Consider the following 21,598-nt stretch of genomic DNA (forward strand, 5'->3'; position numbering starts at 1 on the left):
CAACTAAGCCCATGCGCCACAACTACTAAGCCTGCGCTCTACAGCCCGTGAGCCACAACTACTGAGCCGTGTGCCACAACTACTGAAGCCCGCGTGCCAAGAGCTCATGCTCCACAACAAGAGAAGCCACTGCAATGAGAAGCCCACGCAACACAATGAAGAGTAGCCCCCGCCCACCACAGCTAGAGAAAGCCCACACACAGCAACAAAGACCCAACACAGCCAAAAATAAATAAATAAATTTATAAAGAAAAAAAGAAAAGAGTGGTTCAGTTTTAGGAAGAATTAACTGAACTGAAAACAAACTATCCCACCAAGAAGACACAGTGTTCTTGGAATTTTAGAGATAACTATATGGATTCTAGAGCTGCCCAGAAATTTCTGGCAGTTGCCTCTCAACAATGTTTTAATCCTCTGCCCCTATGAAAATCCACCTAAAATACAAAACTGCTGAATAATCATTGATGTAAAGCTTGAATCAGAAGTGATATGGACCTTCACTTGTACAGAACATGAGTTTTTTTAATATTACTGAAAATTTATACATAAAACCCAAACTTTCGAGATAGCTTCATCCACCAGAGGGCAGACAGCAGAAGCAAGAACAACTACAGTCCTGCAGCCTGTGCAATGAAAAGCACATTCACAGAAAGACAGACAAGATGAAAGGCAGAGGACTATGTACCAGATGAAGGAACAAGGTAAAACCCCAGAAAACAACTAGATGAAGTGGAGATAGGCAACCTTCCAGAAAAATAATTCAGAATAACAATAGTGAAGATGATCCAGGACCTCAGAAAAAGAATGGAGGCAAAGATCGAGAAGATGCAAGAAATGTTTAACAAAGACCTAGAAGAATTAAAGAACAAACAAACAGAGATGACCAATACAATAACTGAAATGAAAAATACACTAGAAAGAATCAATAGCAGAATAACTGACACAGAAGAACGGATAAGTGACCTGGAAGACAGAATAGTGGAATTCACTGCCATGGAACAGAATAAAGAAAAAAGAATGAAAAGAAATGAAGACAGACTAAGAGACATCTGGGACAACATTAAACGCACCAACATTCACATTATAGAGCTCCCAGAAGAAGAGAGAAGAAGAGGGAGAAAGGACCCGAGAAAATATTTGAAGAGATTATAATACTCAAAAACTTCTCTCACATGGTAAAGGAAATAGCCACTTCCAAGTCCAGGAAGCGCAGAGAGTCCCAGGCAGGATAAACCCAAGGAGAAACATGCCCAGACGCATAGTAATCAAATTGACAAAAATTAAAGACAAAGAAAAATTATTAAAAGCAACAAGGGAAAAATGACAAATAACATACAAGGGAACTCCCATAAGGTTAACAGCTGATTTCTCAGCAGAAACTCTACAAGCCAGAAGGGAGCGGCACGATATATTTAAAGTGATGAAAAGGAAGAACCTACACCAAGATTACTCTACCCAGCAAGGATCTCATTCAATTCGACAGAGAAATCAAAAGCTTTACAGACAAGCAAAAGCTAAAAGAATTCAGCACCAACAAACCATCTTTACAACAAATGCTAAAGGAACTTCTCTAAGTGGGAAACACAAGAGAAGAAAAAGACCTACAAAAACAAACCCAAAACAAGAAAATGGTAATAGGAACATACATATCGATAATTACCTTAAATGTGAATGGATTAAATGCTCCAACCAAAAGACACAGGCTTGCTGAATGGATACAAAAACAACACCCATATATATGCTGTCTACAAGAGAGCCACTTCAGACCTAGGGACACATACAGACTGAAAGTAAAGGGAAGGAAAAAGATATTCCATGCAAATGGAAATCAAAAGAAAGCTGGAGTAGCAATACTCATATCAGATAAAATAGACTTTAAAATAAAGAATGTTACAAGAGACAAGGAAGGACACTATGTAATGATCAAGGGATCAATCCAAGAAGAGGGTCTAACAATTATAAATATATATGCACCCAACATAGAAGCTCCTCAATACATAAGGCAACTGCTAACAGCTATAAAAGAGGAAATTGATGGTAACACAATAATAGTGGGGGACTTTAACACCTCACTTACACCAATGGACAGATCATCCAAACAGAAAATTAATAAGGAAACACAAGCTTTAAATGACACAATAGACCAGATAGATTTAATTGATATTTATAGGACATTCCAAGCAAAAACAGCAGATTACACTTTCTTCTCAAGTGCGCACAGAACATTCTCCAGGATAGATCACATCTTGGGTCACAAATCAAGCCTCAGTAAATTTAAGAAAATTGAAATCATATCAAGCATCTTTCCCGAGCACAACGCTATAAGATTAGAAATCAATTACAGGGAAAAAAACATAAAAAACACAAACACATGGAGTCTAAACAATATGTTACTAAATAACCAAGAGATCACTGAAGAAATCAAAGAGGAAACCAAAAAATACCTAGAGACAAATAACAATGAAAACACGACGATCCAAAACCTATGGGATGCGGCAAAAGCAGTTCTAAGGGGGAAGTTTATAGCAATACAAGCTTACCTCAAGAAACAGGAGAAATCTCAAACAATCTAATGTTACACCTAAAGGAACTAGAGAAAGAAGAACAAACAAAACCCAAAGTAAGCAGAAGGAAAGAAATCATCAAGATCAGAGCAGAAATAAATGAAATAGAAACAAAGAAAACAATAGCAAAGATCAATAAAACTAAAAGCTGGTTCTTTGAGAAGATAAAATTGATAAACTTTTAGCCAGACTCATCAAGAAAAAGAGGGAGAGGACTCCAATCAATAAAATTAGAAATGAAAAAGGAGAAGTTACAACAGACACCACAGAACTGCAAAGCATCATAAGAGACTACTACAAGCAACTCTATGCCAATAAAATGGAAAACCTGGAAGAAATGGACAAATTCTTAGCAAGGTATAACCTTCCAGGACTGAACCAGGAAGAAATAGAAAATATGAACAGACCAATCACAAGTAATGAAATTGATACTGTGGTTAAAAATCTTCCAACAAACAAAAGTCCACGACCAGATGGCTTCAAGGGTGAATTCTATCAAACATTTAGGGAAGAGCTAACACCCGTCCTTCTCAAACTCTTCCAAAAAACTGCCGAGGAAGGAATACTCCCAAACTCATTTACGAGGCCACCATCACCCTGATACCAAAACCAGACAAAGATACTACGAAAAAAGAAAATTACAGAACAATATCACTGATGAATATAGATGCAAAAATCCTCAACAAAATACTAGCAAACAGAATCCAACAACACATTAAAAGGATCATACACCATGATCAAGTGGGATTTATCCCAGGGATATAAGGATCCTTCAATATATGCAAATCAATCAATGTGATACACCATATTAACAAATTGAAGAATAAAAACCATATGATCATCTCAGTAGATGCAGAAAAAGCTTCTGACAAAATTCAACACCCATTTAGGATAAAAAACTCTCCAGAAAGTGTGCATAGAGAGAACCTACCTCAACAAAATAAAAGCCATATATGACAAACCCGCAGCAAACATCATTGTGAATGGTGAAAAACTGAAAGCATTTCCTCTAAGATCAGGAACAAGACAAGGATGTCCACTCTCGCCACTCTTATTCAACATAGGTTTGGAAGTCCTAGCCATGGCAATCAGAGAAGAAAAGGAAATAAAAGGAATACAAATTGGAAAAGAAGAAGTAAAACTGTCACTGTTTGCAGATGACATGATACTATACATAGATAATCCTACAGAGGCCACCAGAAAACCACTAGAGCTAATCAATGAATTTGGTAAAGTTGCAGGATACAAAATTAATGCACAGAAATCTCTTGCATTCCTATACACTAACAACAAAAGATCAGAAACAGAAATTACAGAAACAACCCCATTCACCATTGCAACAGAAAGAATGAAATACCTAGGAATAAACCTACCTAAGGAGGTAAAAGACCTGTGCTCAGAAAACTATGAGACACTGATGAAAGAAGTCAAAAATGACACAAACAGATGGAGTGATATACCATGTTCTTGGATTGGAAGAGTCAATATTGTGAAAATGACTATACTACCCAAAGCAATCTACAGATTCAATACAATCCCTATCAAATTACCAATGGCATTTTTTACGGAACTAGAACAAATCATCTTAAAATTTGTATGGAGACACAAAAGACCCCGAATAGCCAAAGTAATCTTGATGGAAAAAAACAAGGGCTGGAGGAATCAGACTCTCTGACTTCAGACTATACTACAAAGCTACAGTAATCGAGACAATACGGTACTAGCACAAAAACAGAAATATAGATCAATGGAACAGGATAGAAAGCCCAGAGATAAACCCATGCACATATGGTCACCTTATTTTTGATAAAGGAGGCAAGAATATACAATGGAGAAAAGACAGCCTCTTCAATAAGTGGTGCTGGGAAAACTGGACAGCTACATGTAATAGAATGAAATCAGAACACTCACTAACACCATATACAAAAATAAACTCAAAATGGATTAAAGACCTAAATGTAAGGCTGGACACGATAAAACTCTTAGAGGAAAACATAGGCAGAACACTCTTTGGCATAAATCACAGCAAGATATTTTTTGACCCACCTCAAAAATAAACAAATGGGACCTAATGAAACTTAAAAGCTTTTGCACAGCAAAGGAAACCATAAACAAGACAAAAAGACAACTCTCAGAATGGGAGAAAATATTTGCAAACGAAGCAACTGACAAAGGATTAATCTCCAAAATATATAAATAGCTCATGGAGCTCAATATTAAAAAAAAAAAAAAAAAAAAACCCAATCAAAGAATGGGCAGAAGACCTAAATAGACATTTCTCCAAAGAAGGCATACAGATGGCCAAGAGGCACATGAAAAGCTGCTCAACATCACTAATTATCAGAGAAATGCAAATCAAAACCACAATGAGGTATCACCTCACACTGGTCAGAATGGCCATCATCAAAAACTCTACAAACAATAAATGCTGGAGAGGGTGTGGAGAAAAGGGAACCCTCCTGCACTGTTGGTGGGAATGTAAATTGATACAGCCACTATGGAGAACAGTAATGGAGGTTCCTTAAAAAACTAAAAGTAGAACTACCATATGACCCAGCAATCCCACTACTGGGCATATACATTGAGAAAACCATAATTCAAAAAGACACATGCACCCCAATGTTCATTGCAGCACTATTTACAATAGCCAGGTCATGGAAGCAACCTAAATGCACATCGACAGATGAATGGATAAAGAAGATGTGGTACATATACACAATGGAATATTACTCAGCCAGTAAAAGGAACAAAATTGGGTCATTTATAGAGATGTGGATGGACCTACAGAATGTCATACAGAGTGAAATAAGTCAGAAAGAGAATACCAAATATCATATATTAATGCATATATGTGGAATCTAGAAAAATGGTACAGATGAACTGGTTTGCAAGGCAGAAATAGACACACAGATGTAGAGAACAAATGTATGGACACCAAGGGGGGAAGGGGGGGATGGTGGGATGAATTGGGGGATTGGGATTGACATATATACACTAATATGTATAAAATGATAACTAATAAGAACTTGCTGTCTAAAAAATGAAATAAAATAAAATTCAAAATAAATAAATAAAACCCAAACTTTCTATAGCCACTTCCACCTGCTAAGGTGGTGAATTAGCTGGCTGAGGTGGAAATACCAACTGGAGCAAACAAGAGGCTAGCCAAAAACTGAAAAGGAAACAGTGGGTAAAGAGATGTCCACAGGGAATATTGGTTAGCTCCAACGTATTCCTGGGAATCTAGAAGGCCACATGCATGTGCAGAGCTGTGTGCATGCACAAGAACGACCCAAGAAGGCCTAATATTTTACTTATGGCCGACCTTGAGGTTCTGCACAAGCATGAGTGAAAGAAGAGTTGTAAACTCTGTCCCAACACACAGAGTGTCTCAGCAAAGGCGAGGAGATACATTCGTTCAAGGCAGTTAAGAAATTCTATGCCTAATCATCAGCTGACCACTAAGCTAACTGAACACAGTGGCTTCAAAAGACAAGGGATAAAGACTTTATAAAATTCATTCAGAAAAGTCACTAAACAAAAAAACAACCATGAATAGCAACAACAACGAACCCTTGAGCGTGGGAGAAATCTGAACTCCAAAGTTTCAACACTCTATTATTTAAAATATCCAGTTTCCAACCACACAAAAAAAATTATGAAACATGCAAAGAAACAGGAAAGTATGACCATTCATAGGGGAAAAAAAAGGCAGACAATAGAAACTGTCTCTGAGAAAGCCCGGTGTTGTACCTAATAAAGACTTTATTTTTTTTAATATTTATTTATTTATTTATTTATTTATTTATTTATTTATTTGGCTGTGCTGGGTCTTAGTTGCAGCACGAGAGTTCTTTGTTGCCATGTGTAGGATTTTTGTTGCGGCATGCGGGATCTTTAGTTGCAGCATGTGGGATCTAGTTCCCTGACCAGGGATCAAACCCAGGCCCCCTGCATTGGGAGCACGGAGTCTTTTTTTTTTTTTTTTTAATTGTTAGTTAACTTTTTTTTTTTAACATCTTTTTTGGAGTAGAATTGCTTTACAATGTTGTGTTAGTTTCTGCTTTATAACAAAGTGAATTAGCTATACATATACATATATCCCCATATCTCCTCCCTCTTGCGTCTCCCTCCCACCCTCCCTATCCCACCCCTCTAGGTGGTCACAAAGCACCGAGCTGATCTCCCTGTGCGATGCAGCTGCTTCCCACTAGCTATCTATTTTACATTTGGTAGTGTATATATGTCCATGCCACTCTCTCACTTCGTCCCAGCTTACCCTTCCCCCTCCTCATGACAGAGACAATCTTGAAAGTAGAAAAAGAGAAGCAACTCATCACACGCAACAGATCCTCAACAGATTAGCACCTTAATTCTCACAAAAAATCATAGATGCCAGTCAGCAGTGGAATAACATATACAAAATGCTAGGGGATGGGTGGAAGAACGTCAACCAAGAATTCTATACCTGGCAAAACTATTCTTCAAAAATAAAGATGAAATTAAGAAATTCCTAGATAAACAAAAAAGGAAGGATTTGTTGCAAGCAAACCTGCCCAACGAGAAATACCAAAGGGCTGAAATGAAAAAGAAAAACAAAAAACACCAGACGGTAACACAAATCCACACAAAGAAATAAAGAGCAGCAGTAAAACTAACTAAAACAAGTAAGTATAAAAGACAGTATAAATGTACTTTGTTTATAAATATTTTCTTCTCCTACCTGATTTTTAAAAGAACTGAATAGAGCTATAGTGGTAAACCTGTGTTGATGGGCATACAATGTATAAAGACGTAATTTGTATGACAATAATAGCACAAAGAAGGAGGGAGGGAACAAAGCTATACCATAACAAAGCAAAGCTTTTACATGCTGTTCAAATGATGCTGGTATTAATCTAAACTAGACTGCTTTAGATTAAAATGTTAATTGTAACTCCCAGGGCTACACTAAGAAAATACGGAAAATACGTGTGGGCGCACGTGCACATGTGCACACATACACATGCAATGGGAATTAAAATAGTGCACTAGAAAATAACTATTTAACAATAAAGAGGCATTAATGGAGGGACAGAGAAATACAAAAGACACAGGATGTAGAAAACAATAGCAAAATGGCAAAGAAAAAAAGCAGAGATTGGCAGAATATGTTATAAAAATTGATCCAACTATATTCTGTCTATAAAAGCCATATTTTAGATTCAAAGACGCAAAGAGATCAAAAGTAAAAATATGAAAAAAATATACCATGTGTAATGGGCTGAATTGTGTCTCTCCCAAAATCCGTATGTTGAAGTCCTAACCCCAGCATCTCAGAATGCGCCAAAATTTGGAGATAGGGTCTTTCAAGATGTAATTAAGTTAAAATGACATCACTAGGATATGCCCTAATCCGGAATGACTGATGTCTTTACAAGAAGAGAAAATTTGGGTTCAGATATATACAGAAGGAAGATGATGTGAAAACACAGGGAATGATAGCCATTGACAAGCCAAGGAGAGAGGCCTGGAACAGTTCCTTCCCTCGTGGCCCTCAGAAGAAGTTAACCCTGACAGCACCTTGACCTTAAAGTTCTTAGAGTTCAACGCTCCAGAACTGTGAGAAAATAAATCCCTGTTGCTTATGACACCCAGTCTATGGAACTTTGTTATGGCAGCCCTAGTAAATAATATATCATAAAAATGGTAACCAAAAACAGATTGAGAATATCAGAAAAAATAGACTTTGAGGCAAAAATTGTTACTAGAAGCAAATAACATTTTATACATTTATAATACATTTATATAATTATAATAATAGTTATAATAATAATTATATAATAATATATAATAATTATATTATAATAATAGTACATTTTATAATAATAAAGTGGTCCAATTATCAGTAAGACATAACAATTATAAACATATATGTACCTAACAGCAGAGCACCAAAAACATGAAGCAAAACTGACAGAATTGAAGGAAGCAAGAAACAATCCAACAATAAGAGATGGAAACTTAAATATACCATTTTCAATAACAGATATAGCAACTAGGCAGAAAATCAACCAAGAAATAGAAGACTTGAAATGCAAAAATGCAAATCAAAGCCACTTCAGACCCACTATAATAGCTAAAGTAAAAATCATGGGGAATAGCAAGTGTTGACAGGAATGTGAAAAAACTGTAAACCTAATAAATTGCTGGTGGGATTGTAAAATAGTGAAGTTGTTTTAGAAAAAATTTGACAGCTCCTCAAATGTTACACAAAACTTTACCATATATACCAACTAGACCAAACAAACATCTATATAACACTCCACAACATCAGCAGAATACACATTCTTCTCTAGCACACCTGGACCATCCTCCAAGATAGACCAAAAACAAGCCTCAGTAAATGTAAAAGGACTGAAACTACATAATGAGTGTTCTCCAACTACCATGGAATGAAGCAAGAAATTAAAAATAGAAGGGTATTTGGGAAATTCACAAACAGGTGGAAATTAAACAACACATTTCTAAAAACCAATGGATCAAAGAAAAAATCTCAAAGGAAATTAGAAAGTGACTTGAGATGACTGAAACAAAACACAACATACCATAACTTATGAGATGAAGCTAAAACCGTTCTTAGAGGGAAATTTATAACTGAAAACACCTATATTAAAAAAGAAAAAGACCTCAAATCAATAACCTAACACTCCTCCTTAAGATACTACAAAAAGAAAAGCAAACTAAACCTAAAACTAGCAAAAGGAAGGAACTATTAAAGATGAAAGTGGAATAAATGAAATATAGAGTATAGGAAACCAATAGAGAAAAACCAATGAAATCCAAAGTTGGTTTGTTGGAAAGATCAACAAAATTAACAAACATTAAGCTAGACTCACCAAGAAAAAAATAAAGAAGACTCATTTACTAAAATCATGAATAAAAGAGGGAATATTTGTACTGACCTTACAGAAATAGAAAGGATTATATGAGAATACTATGAACAATCATATGCCAATAAATTAAATAACCTAAATGAAATGGATAAATTCCTACAAAGATAAAAATTACTGAAACTGACTAAATAATAAATAGAAAAACTGAATAGACATATAACAAGTAGAAAGATTGAATTAATAATCATAAAACTTAACCAAAAAAGCAGCAGCCCAGACTTTTTTAGCTTCATTGGTGAATTCTACCAAATAATTAAAGAATTAGTACCAATTCTTCACCAGTTCTTCCAAAAACTAGAAAAGGAGAAAACAACTCATTCTATGAGGTACCTTTCTGATACCAAAAGCCAAGAAAACCATCACAAAAAAAGAAAATTATGGAGTAATTCTCCTTTTTGAATACAGACCCCAAAATTCTTAGCAATATACAAGCAAACTAAATATAGCAACTTTACCAAGAATTATAAAGCATAACCAAGTGAGATTTTTTCCAAGGATTACAAAATTGGTTCAATATACAAAAATCAATATCAATTGTTTAATCAATGTTAATTAATCAATAATCAAATAACATTAATAGGATAAGTGACACAAACCAATTAATGATCTCAATAGTTGCAGAAATAGCATCTGCCAAAATCCAACACCCTTTCATAATACTAGTGGTGAAAAACTGAATTTTTTGCCCTGAAATCAGGAAAAAGAAAAGGATGTCTGTTCTTGCCACTTCTATTCAACATTGTACTTGGGTTCTTTCTATCCAGGGCAATGAGGCAAGAAAAAGAAATGAAAGGTGTTCATGCTGGAAAGAAAGAAGAAAAACTATCTCTATTCACAGATGACATGACCTTGTATATAGAAAATCCTATAGTAAACACTAAAATATTCTTAGAACTAAAAACACAAGCCCAGCAAGGTTGCAAGATACAGAGCACTATACAGTCATTATGTTAAGCTCTATTGCTCAGTGCTGACCACATTACTTATCAAAATCATTCTCCCAAAAGACAAGACAAGATTTGTTGTTTTTGTATACTCTTCTTAAAAGCTAAAACATATTCCCCAGTCATCCTTATTCACCATAACACTGCCAGGAATAACAGCATGCTTGGCACTGGGCACTCAATAAACATTTAAGTGAATAAATAAATGAATGAATGTATACTGGCAGCACCTTATACCCTTAAGGATAAGTATAATACAGTCTCTGGATCCAGACTGAGTTCAGGTCCCAACTCTGCTATTTACTGGCTGTGTGACATAGGGCAAGTTACAGTGTTATTCTACGCCTCTGCTTCCTCCTCAGTAAAATGGGAATAATAAAACTGTTGGGGAAATAAATCAGTTAATATATGCAATGTGCTTAGAACTGTGTTTAGTATAAAGTAAATGTTACCTAAGTTTTATTATGTTTTTAAAGTCACTCTCAATGATTCAACTTTGGAGAATATAAACAGCCTATACAATACAGCATCTACTCCAAGGTCAGCAAGTTCATAGCACTCTCCCAATGTTGCACCTTTATATTATTATTGTTAATAATCACAGCACTCCTTTTCCAGAAACTGTCTCAACCTTCTCAATACCAGTCTCCAGTCAGCCCAAGAGGCAGAAAAGACTAACACTGTTTGCCATTCTGTGTTGCTTCTACTATCATTCTACAAAAACAGAACCAGAACTCAACTTTTGCTCTACAGGCTTGATCTAGTACCCTGCCAATAAATTCGCTCCCCACAAAAAAGAACAGTCCTCTAACTGACTTCTAACTTCTAACAGGCCTACTAGTCATAGAATATTGGATTATTATTTAAATTAAATGTCACATCTCATGTTTGTTCTTCAGATGAGTATTAATAAATGGCCAGATTTACTGCTAATGTCAGCTTCTAAGGAATGTCTTTCATTGGGCTTTTTGTCAGTGCCTAGAGCATGCCAAGTTTTGTCCTGCTTCAGGCTTTTGCATTAACTGTTCTCTCCATCTGGAACATCTTGCCCTGGTTAACAGAAGTGTCCCTGCTATCTTTATGAAACTGTTGCATATCCTTATGCAAATTTATCACTATTACTTGTTTATTGTCTGTATATACAACTACAATGTAAATTCCATGGGGCAGGAAACTTGCTGCCTTGTTTATCATTTATTGTATAATCTGGCATAAGAAACAAGTGTGGATGGATGGAAAGATGGATAATGGATGGATGATGGATGAATTCCGTGAGTGCAGATTCAACTTAATTTCTTAGTCCCTAAAGTGAGTATCAATAGGTTTAAAACATAGAGACCAAAATCATAACTTTAAAGTGAAAATATATTTAGTATATGGCATTTACCATAATGGAAAAGTAAACTACGCATTTTAGAAGATTTTCTATAAAAATGGATGAAACCAAAGCAGTTTCCTTTTAGCCCTCAATTAACTAGAAAATGAAATCAACCAGAATATCAAAATTTCTAAGCACTTCAGCTAATCAAGATCTTATTTTACCTTGGTGGTATATAATGACTCTAGGCTACGAAAAAATTAAAAAATTATTCGGCATTATGCCTCATACACATTCTGTGAAGAACCAAAGTGATTTCCCTGGAAATTAAATCTCAGTCACTATGCTTGCTGCCAGTGGTTTACTTATCCTTTAGCTGCAATGATGACATAATAGTTGGGGCCAAATAGATTCCACTGGGAATCAGTTGGTCCATAACTTAGGACAGGTAAAGAGTCACCATTAATTAGCAAATATAGAAGGATGTAATTACTACATTTTATTCTACATAAAATCTTCTGACCCTAGAAAGTACCAAGATGAAGGTGGAAGTGATTAACTTAGCAACAAAAACAAATTGTTCTACTCTAGTAATAGAGAACAGAGGTGATTCTAAGACTGTTAAACCCACCTTTAGGAACAGTCAATTGAGTTCACTATTCTACAAGATCCTTCAAAGACAAAAATCTAAATTGGGGGAATACCCGTCAACACCAATGGCTCTTTCTCCTCCTATTTCTTTTATATCTTTATCTTAATTATGTTTCTATTTTTCAGAACATTTTGAAAGCACCAAATTGTTTTAAAGTATCTAATGATAATTAAATCAGATCACAATGAAATTTGTCTTCTGGTTTTATTCTGTTCTCCTTTGAGATATTCTCCCACTAGTAATTATCAATTATTACAAGTTAAAAGCCCTGGTTTCCCTCATTATGGCTCATGTTATATAAAAATATCACATGTCCACGAATATAACTAAAGATTTCAGTTATATAAAACCAGAGCATCCTCTCAATACACTTATATTTTGCTGAATCTTCTTTAAAAAAAAATAGTGAACCGCGTTTTGTAATGCAGTCAACTTGTACTCAATCCAACCAATAGTATAAAATAATAACAGAAAATAATAGATTATCTAAAATCTTTGCAGTTTTCTTTGGAAGTCATCTGATTTTTCTTTTTTTGTGTGTGTCTTTATCTACCTACTTACTCATCTTAATATTAGTTAAATGTTAATATTCATATATCCCCTGAAATTAAATTGATAGAGCAGTGGGAGGCCTTAGAGAATTAAAGAACTGAAGTTAGAAGAGGATTAAAAATTGGACACAAGTAACTAAAGACTGTCAGGCTGGCATGAGCCTTCAAGACAGGAATGCATTAGGCTCCTCAGGGAAATTCAAATGCAAATTTGTAGTTGCCAGATTTCTTCAACTTTCTGATATTATCCTTTTTTTTTTTTTTTCCTCTCCCTACTCCAGTCTCTCAACTTCTTTGGTCACAGACTGCTGCTTCTCCATCTTTCCACCCTCTATTTACCCTTCAGGATAATCTCAACTTTCAGCCTCCACTTCCTTCCTGTATACAGGATTGTCTTTCCTCACAGATTGGGACATTTGAGACTGTTCTCAAGGTAATTCTTCCGGAGCTGACTTATTAATTAGGTAGAGTGCCTAAGGCCCACAATACTTTAGGGGTACACAAAAATGTTTTAATTTTAATTTATTTTAAAATCAGAAGAAAAAAATGAATATGTAATACCAGTAAACACACAATAATTAGTTATATTCATCTTTATACAAATGCAGTTATAAATATAATTCTTAACATTTTTATGGAGGAAAGGACCCATAAAGGCAAAATTTTCTAGGGCTCACAGAAATCTTAATAGCCCTTAAATTCTTCTGAGTCAGCCCAGCCTTACATCCCTCCCCAGTCAAAACTGGTGCATTCTAGCCTCATGGGTAAGACCCAGACCAGAGGTGACTATAAAGTATTCATTTCAAAATCTGATTTATGGTGATGGTTGCAAAATTCACTAAATTCACTAAAGACTGTTAAACGGTCACCCCTGAAATAGGATGAATTTTATGATATGTAAAATATACCTCAATAAATTGTTAAAGGTATAGATTAAATAGGAAAAGCAAAAACACAGGTGTATCTAAAGACACAAAAGTATCAGATTATTATACTTGTTTGAATTCAAAAGTTTATCCATAAAACTGTGCTATAATAATGAGTTAAAATCTCATCTAGCCTAAATATGAACAATCTACAAACAAGGAAAAAAAGGTGAAATAAAAAATGCCGAAACATTCTATATGTGAAAATAATTATAGAAGTTTGGTGCTAAAAAAACCTAACTCATTGTAGTAGTAATTAGGGGAGCCTGGTTGCAATTAAGTACAGGAAGGATATTAAAACTTTCAAAAGATATTTCTGTAAGCCACAACAGAAGAACACGAGCAACAGAAAAACTGGAACCACATCCAAACCCACTTCCTTGTTATTTACCAATATCATGTAAAGAATATTGTTTAGATGCTGACATCAGACAATCTTCAGTTGACAACTTTAAATCATATTAAGACTAAGAAAAAAAAATCAAAGAATTTTATGACAAGGGTTAAAAGTTTATAGCCTTGAAACTACAAAAAACTTGGTGCCCACTACAAACCACATCCTGACAACTGTCATGTCTCTACGGTGAAATGGTTTTGTTGTGGTTGAGGCAATCACTTCTGAGTTAATTATTAGCTACTATTCAAATCAAGTGCAATTTGTCTATTGTACATTACATCACTTCTAAGAGAGGGGGTACAAAATTTCATTTTTAGCAACTGATACTGAATGTTATAATCATTCATTGGTCATCCTATGCAATGCAATCAAAATGAGTAAAAACTATGTTTTTTACCACTGCATGAAACGGCAGTCATTTTCCAGGCAGCTGAAATTAAGTTCAAATGTTATCTGCTTAATGCAAGTGAACATTTATATAAAAAAAAGAAAATGAATACATTTTTTAAAAGGTGAAGTTTCCTATTACGTTACTTTGAAAAGTATCTAGAAATAGCACTTCCCATTTACATAAAGCAGATTTTAATCATTTTGTGGTTTGGTTTTTAGATCTAAAATCTACAAATGTTATCTTAAGTTGACAAACTAAATGAAGTTAGTCAAGATTTCTCTAATATGAAAAGTTATAATAATTATGATAAAATCATGTCAATAACCATCTTTTTAATCTCAGCATATTTCTAACATTGTGAAATATTTTTTCAATAACCTAATAAAATTAATGCTACTCATCAGTAGAATACTTTCTAATAGACAAAGAATTTGCCATATCCTTTGTTGCACTAGAACTTCAAAACAACCCAGTATGTTAGTATAGTGAACATTTGTTGATTGGCTCCCCATCATCCTTTTCCCCTTCCTCTGGCCAAAAAATAACTCCACCATTCTTCAAGGAAATCACCTCTCCCCAGTCAAAGCCATGTGGTTTGGGTGGAGTTAACCCTGTCCCTTGTATCAGGAATGGCTTAAGCCGATCAATATACTTTATCTTTCAGGTCTCATTAATTGGTTCAGGAATAGTTCACTTAACCCAGTCACTCAACAGTCACAGTCTTGTGTTCTGGGACTTCTAGGAAAGGGCACTTCCTTTTTCTTCCATGGGAACTACTGAAAAATTCAGAAACTTTCCTGGGTGGTACAGTGGAAGGATGTAAGATCTGGAACAAGAATTGTTAAAACTTTAGCTCTTCACAATGAAGAATGGAGAAAAGGGGAGAGACCAGGAGAAAGGCAGAAAGCACAGAATAGGAATGAAAACAGGAAAGGAAAGAAAGACAAGCAAAAAAAAAAAGACAGAGAAAAGAGATGCCCAAGGCTAGAGAAGCACGCATGAGAAGAAAAGAGAGAGTCCAGAGCCAAAGAACAGGGCAGAGGCAAAGAATCAAAGAAGAACAGAGCTTAGGCTGTAGTGGGTTCAGAGAATGGAAAGGCTCTTATCACCCATTGTGTTGCACTTCAGGAAGGCTTCAGCATAAATTATTACCTGTACCACTGCCCTTTGAAACTCTCTAACACTGTTCACAGCTCAGAGGTCATTCTGAATGTGGCAACTGTAGCAAGTATCCAAGGAGACATAGTCTTTGGTTGAAAGACCATCACCTAACAGAAATTATAAACAGAAGCCTTAAAAAGTTAAAATCCAGATTCCTAAGCGTGATATATGGGGCCCAACCACATTCTGCAACCCCGTTAGGGAACCACAGGGAACTATATATCACCTCCAACTTTCCCATACAACTTGGCTGCCTCTACTAGTAAACTCGGAACAGCTGTGTCACCTCCCACCCCAAGCTACCTAGCACAGAGCCTGGGATACAGTTCATGCTCAGTGGACTAGAGCTGAAACAAAAAATCCAGTCATCCCATGACTCCAAACGCTATTTTTTCTCAAAATTCTCATATTTCAACAAAAACACTTGTCCATCAGGTTAAAGTCCATGATGGCTTTCACTCAGTGGATCTAAACATGATTAGATAATGACCCAGAAGAGCCCACTTTGTTGCACTCTCTTACTGTAGCTCTTGGCATGCTTTTGGGAGGTGGGGGCAGTCTTCCTATGTGTTTCCTTATTACTGAGTGCTCTTTTGCTTCCCCTGCCTCTTACTCAATTTGCCTTCTCCCCTTTAGCTTCACCACAAGAAAGCTGGAGCTTGCCAGTCCCTCAATGTCAAAGCTTTTCCTTCATTAAGCAGGGGAAAGAGAATAATTCAGGATGTCAGAAACCAGAGGTCTTGCTGTGACTCTGCTGCTCAAGTAGGTCAACCTCTCTTAGCCTCAGTTTTCTTATAAGTAAAATGAGAATAGAAATACCTGATCTACCTACGTACCTCCAATGATAATTATGAGAGCAAAATAAAATAGTAGATGTGTAAGCGCAAAGCTCTAAAATAAGGCATAACAGATTTTTATTGTTAAAAGGTAGTTAATGACAATGGCCAAGATATAGAAACAACGTAACTGTCCATCAATGGATGGAGAGATAAAGAAAATGTGGTATGTACATACACTGGAATATTATTCATTCATAAAAAAGAAGGAAATCTTGCCATCTGCGACAACATAGATGGATCTTGAGGGCATTATGCTAAGTGAAATAAGTCAGACAGAGAAAGACAAGTACCATGTGATCTCACTTATATATAAAATCTAAAATTTTTTGAAATTTTTATTTAAAAACTATACCAAATTCATAGCTACAGAGTACAGACTGGTGGTTGCCAGAGGTGAGGGATAGGGAATGGCCAAAATGGGTGAAGGGCGTCAAAAGGTATAAACTTGCAATAATAAAATAAATGTCATGGGGATGTAATGTACAGCATGGTGACTACAGTTAGTAACACTATTCACATATTTGATAGTTGCTAAAAGAGTAGATCTTAAAAGTTATCACAAGAAAAAAAATTTTTGTAACTATATATGGTGATGGATGTTAACTAGACTTAGTGAGGTGACCATTTCTCAATACACACAAATACCAGATCATTATGTTTACACCTGAAACTAATATAATGTTGTATGTCAATTATAAAAAGGTAGCTAATGAGCCTTAAATACACTAATAATTTTAGCTACCTTTGACCGGGTTAGCTACAGCACAATAGGTTAAATCACTGCTACCATGTTTGGCAAAAGCAAATCATTTCATCATTAGTTGTTTATCAAGGACTTATCCTAAGTCGATGATTTTCTACTTTTTTCTATTTTTCCCTAAGCAAGTTTAAGGGTTATCAGGCATACCCATTGGTAACAGTGATTCTCTGATTGATCTCCAAAGATTGTTAGACCTGCTATTTGACAAATATTGGGCTGGGCTTTGAGGATACCGCTATAAGCAAGAACAAACATTATTCCTGCACACATGGAATTTACAGCCTCACGGAGCAACATGAACAACAAATATAGACACACACCCAAAGTGTGCACGAGTTTGCATTTACTGTACCCTCACTTTGAAACAGCCCTACCAGTGATTCCACCCACCTCCATGTCCACCCCCATGGAACCACACACCTCCAGATTATGAATCACTGTGTTAGGGGCTAGAAGAGAATTCAACTCTATAATACTCTACAAGAGAATTTTTTCCAAAGCTAATTAATTCGTCATTGACAAATTATAAGAAAAGCAGTCTAGGTAGAGATCTGAAGACCTAAGCAGAGCCCCAAACACAGGACCAGCTACATAATTTGTAAGTACTAGTGCAAAATGAAAAATGTAGGGCCTCTCATTCAAAAAATATTAAGAATTTCAAGGCAGTGACAGCAGAGCATTTAAATTAAGCCTAGTGCCTTCTGTGACTGCATAGGTCACACACCTAGGAAATCTTCACGGCTTCCGTATTTACTGGATGTGCAATTTTACCCAATCACTTAACCTACCTCGGGTTCCTTACAGCTATAAAATTAGCGGAGGAAGGAAAAAACTTTCAGCTTCTTCCCAGACCTGACATCTGCTTCTCTGTTAAGAAGAGAGATCATTCATTTGGAGAGAGTTCTTTCACCCTTTTATTATAACCATTAAAACTCTGACTGTGACTCAAAGCTAGTGTTGAAAACTCATAAATAGTATTTCACCTTCAATCATATTAATGTTGTTTTACTTCTATGCACTACCTTAATTTTGTCTAAAAAAAAAAAAATCTCCAAAGCAGAGTTCCAAGATTACTGTTTTCCCATGTATGCCATTTAAATCTGAAATTCCCAACTGAGGTCTTTGTCTATGAAGTAATATTTCCCACAGTAAAATGTCTCCTTGCACAAGTTAGATATTTTCTTTTTTTCCCCTCCTTGAAAAATTACCTATTCAAAATCAACTTCCACATATGGTACAGCATCTAGGTCTGATCCAGTGAAAAGGAGGCAAAGTGTCAATCTGGGAGTGAGTTAACCCTTTTATTCCACCAGCTTAGTATTTAGCATAACATAACTGACAGCTATCTAAACCAAGGGTTCTTAATCTGGAGCTTATGGAAAGAACTTTGGGAAGTAATTAACTTGAATGGAAAAAAAAATTATATCTTTATTTTCATCAACCTCTAACTAAAATTTAGCATTTTTTTCAATTATGAATGTAGACAACAAACCACAGGAGTATTAGCAGTACCTAAGTATGACCTGATCACCAGTAAATATTCTACATATTTTCTTACATTATAGTTGCAGATATCTCAAAACATCATTTATGCTCAACACTACCTCAAAATTGCAACAGTTATTGAATCCACTAACAGATATCCTGTTTTAATGTATTAATAAAACATCATATGTACTATTATAACACAAAATTGGTTTTTACATTGAAATAATGTAATCTCTCTGTAATCCTAAGTATCTCATTCTATGCATTTAAAAACATAATTCTGAGGAAAGGTCCACAGACTTCACCAGATCACCCAAAGGGTCCATAGCACAAAAAAGATGAATAAACTCTGGTAAAAAGAAGTTACAGAGCTCACATGACAATGAAATAGAAACAACTGTACTCCTGTCTCAAAAACAGTAATAGACCTATTCTAATAAAAACAGTCTTTAAAATTCTGGTTCAACAGCAATGTCTACGTTATAACAAAATCTTCGTGGTCCATTTATTTTAATATGACAATATCAGGGACACCAAAACAGAACAGCTTTTGCTGTTGTTGTTTTGTTTTTTTTGGGGGGGTGGGGGAAATTCTGTTGTTTTGTTTTTTGTTTTTGCACATGTGACCGCAGGATTTGATATGAAAAACTGTAACACAGATACATGTTTTTATGCCACTATCTAAAATGTTATTTGGATTGGTACCTGGGATGACAGTAGGTTACAATCAATGAACAGTCCTTTTCCGGTTTTATATCTTTGTATCAATCCAGCCATAATGGCTCCATATGCATAAAGGCCAGTGGCAAGATCAGTCATGGCCACTCCTGGACGAACTGGATCTCCATCCTGATTTGAGGGTTAGGTTGAGAAAAACAGAGAAACTGAAAATTAAAACCATCATATGAGTTCACAAATATCCTAAGGTCAAATAAAAGAAAGAATTGTATATCATGTGCACACACACATACACACATAAGAAATACAACAAATTGCTGTTGTGGATATCTGTTGGTGGTAAGGATATATTTACATTTGTTGTATGTTTATTATTTTTCTGAACCCACCTCCTACCAACCAAACTAAACCAAACCAAATGAAATAAAAGATTTTTAAAAACACGTCTGAAGTTCCTTCTTAATATATTTTACATTATTTATACCAAAAAAAGTAAATAATTGAATTTGAATTTAAATGAGTTAACCTGTTGGAGAGGAAAGAGTTAAAGAAGTATTTTTTTTCTTGTTGGGTTAGGAGGTTCTCCCAGGAAAGAAGAGGGAAGAAGACCTGGTCTAATCTCCTTATAAGCATGCTAATAACTGGCAAATACACTAATGGTATTTGCTTTATAAAAAAAACCAAACAGACAGTATTTATCTATAAAAGGCTTTTAGCAGGATACTCCTGCTTTAGAATTACTATGGTAAAGAAACCTAGCATCTATAGATTTATGGGGCATAAGGCATGAGCTATGCAACTATCTGGGTATAAAATGGAAATGTTCCAATAGCCCATCAGTTTCATGTAATATGAGGTAACCCATGTACTCCATTTGAGATCTTATCTACTGCTCTGGGGTTGAGAATTTTGTTATTGTGAGAAGAAAGGCATGCGGGGCCTCTCTCAATGTCCAGGAGCTCCTTCTGCTTCTCCTGTGCCTTTTGATTGCTTGAATCCTTAAAATTACAAGTAAAGCTTGATACCGATTCATGTCGGTCTTATTGACAATCCAATCCTTGACCCATATGTAAAGATATTAGAACAGTACCAGGCAAACAATAAGTGCCCTATAAAAATTAGCTATCAAATTTTTCATCAACGTTATTATTAATCATTGTTGTATCAGATAGTTCCTATTTTTCACTACCTTGAATTCTGCCAAGTCTTTCATTGCACATAATGCCTAAAAAACCTATATTTCACCTAGTTTATATATTCATTCATTCACTTCCTTATTCATTAATTCCAGCTGTTGTTCAGTCATTTTCAGAAGCTAATTTTTCCTTTTCTGAAGCCCATACATAAACTACGTTAATCATCGTACAAGACAGCTAAATTTGTTTAAAGCAAGTAAGTGAGACTGTAGAGCAACTAAACTTTTTGTCCCTGCTTTTCAATACAATTTCAAGGAAGATATTGCCATAAATATTGGAAACTCCTGAGGGCCTTCTAACTATTATTATTGGCAAAACTTGTAGTGGCGTGAATCCATAAATTTAAAATTAATACTGTCATTTGGATTTAAGATTATTTAATGTATTAAAAGTGAGAGGTAAGTTCAAATTTAAGTTTATAGACATCATCTGCTTTCTTATTATAATATTAATATAATCACATTTCTTGAGAAGTTTTCTATACTTCTCAGACCAGTAGGAACAAATCATATAATAAATCCTTTATATTACATTTTAAATCTCCTGAAAAGCGGAGACTATACCCAATATTCTAAAAATATCAATACATTATCCAGAATAATAGCATGATATGTATGAACATTAAATAAATATTGTCATCCATATATGAGACAACATTGTCACTGTTAAAAATGACCATTTGTGCCAAATAAGTTTAGCGAAATACTAATTTAAAGAGGCTTGCTAACACACTTTAGATTCAAAGATATAAATAGGCTGAAAATAAAAGCATGAGAAAGGATATAGCATGCAAACAGC

The 21,598-nt window shown here is 35.2% G+C and overlaps 1 protein-coding gene across 2 annotated transcripts in view; it reads right to left on the reverse strand.

The window, feature by feature from the left end:
• SUGCT (succinyl-CoA:glutarate-CoA transferase) overlaps nucleotides 1-21,598 on the reverse strand; it is a 679,336-nt gene that overhangs the window by 569,367 nt on the left and 88,371 nt on the right. For both annotated transcript variants that reach the window (XM_068550340.1, XM_068550339.1), the window contains exon 8: nucleotides 19,632-19,775. In XM_068550340.1, coding sequence (XP_068406441.1) covers nucleotides 19,632-19,775 — 144 coding nt within the window. The remainder of the gene's footprint in view (nucleotides 1-19,631; nucleotides 19,776-21,598) is intronic.

The sequence above is a fragment of the Eschrichtius robustus genome, chromosome 8 (genome assembly GCF_028021215.1).
Source record: "Eschrichtius robustus isolate mEscRob2 chromosome 8, mEscRob2.pri, whole genome shotgun sequence".
Classification (NCBI taxonomy): domain Eukaryota; kingdom Metazoa; phylum Chordata; class Mammalia; order Artiodactyla; family Eschrichtiidae; genus Eschrichtius; species Eschrichtius robustus.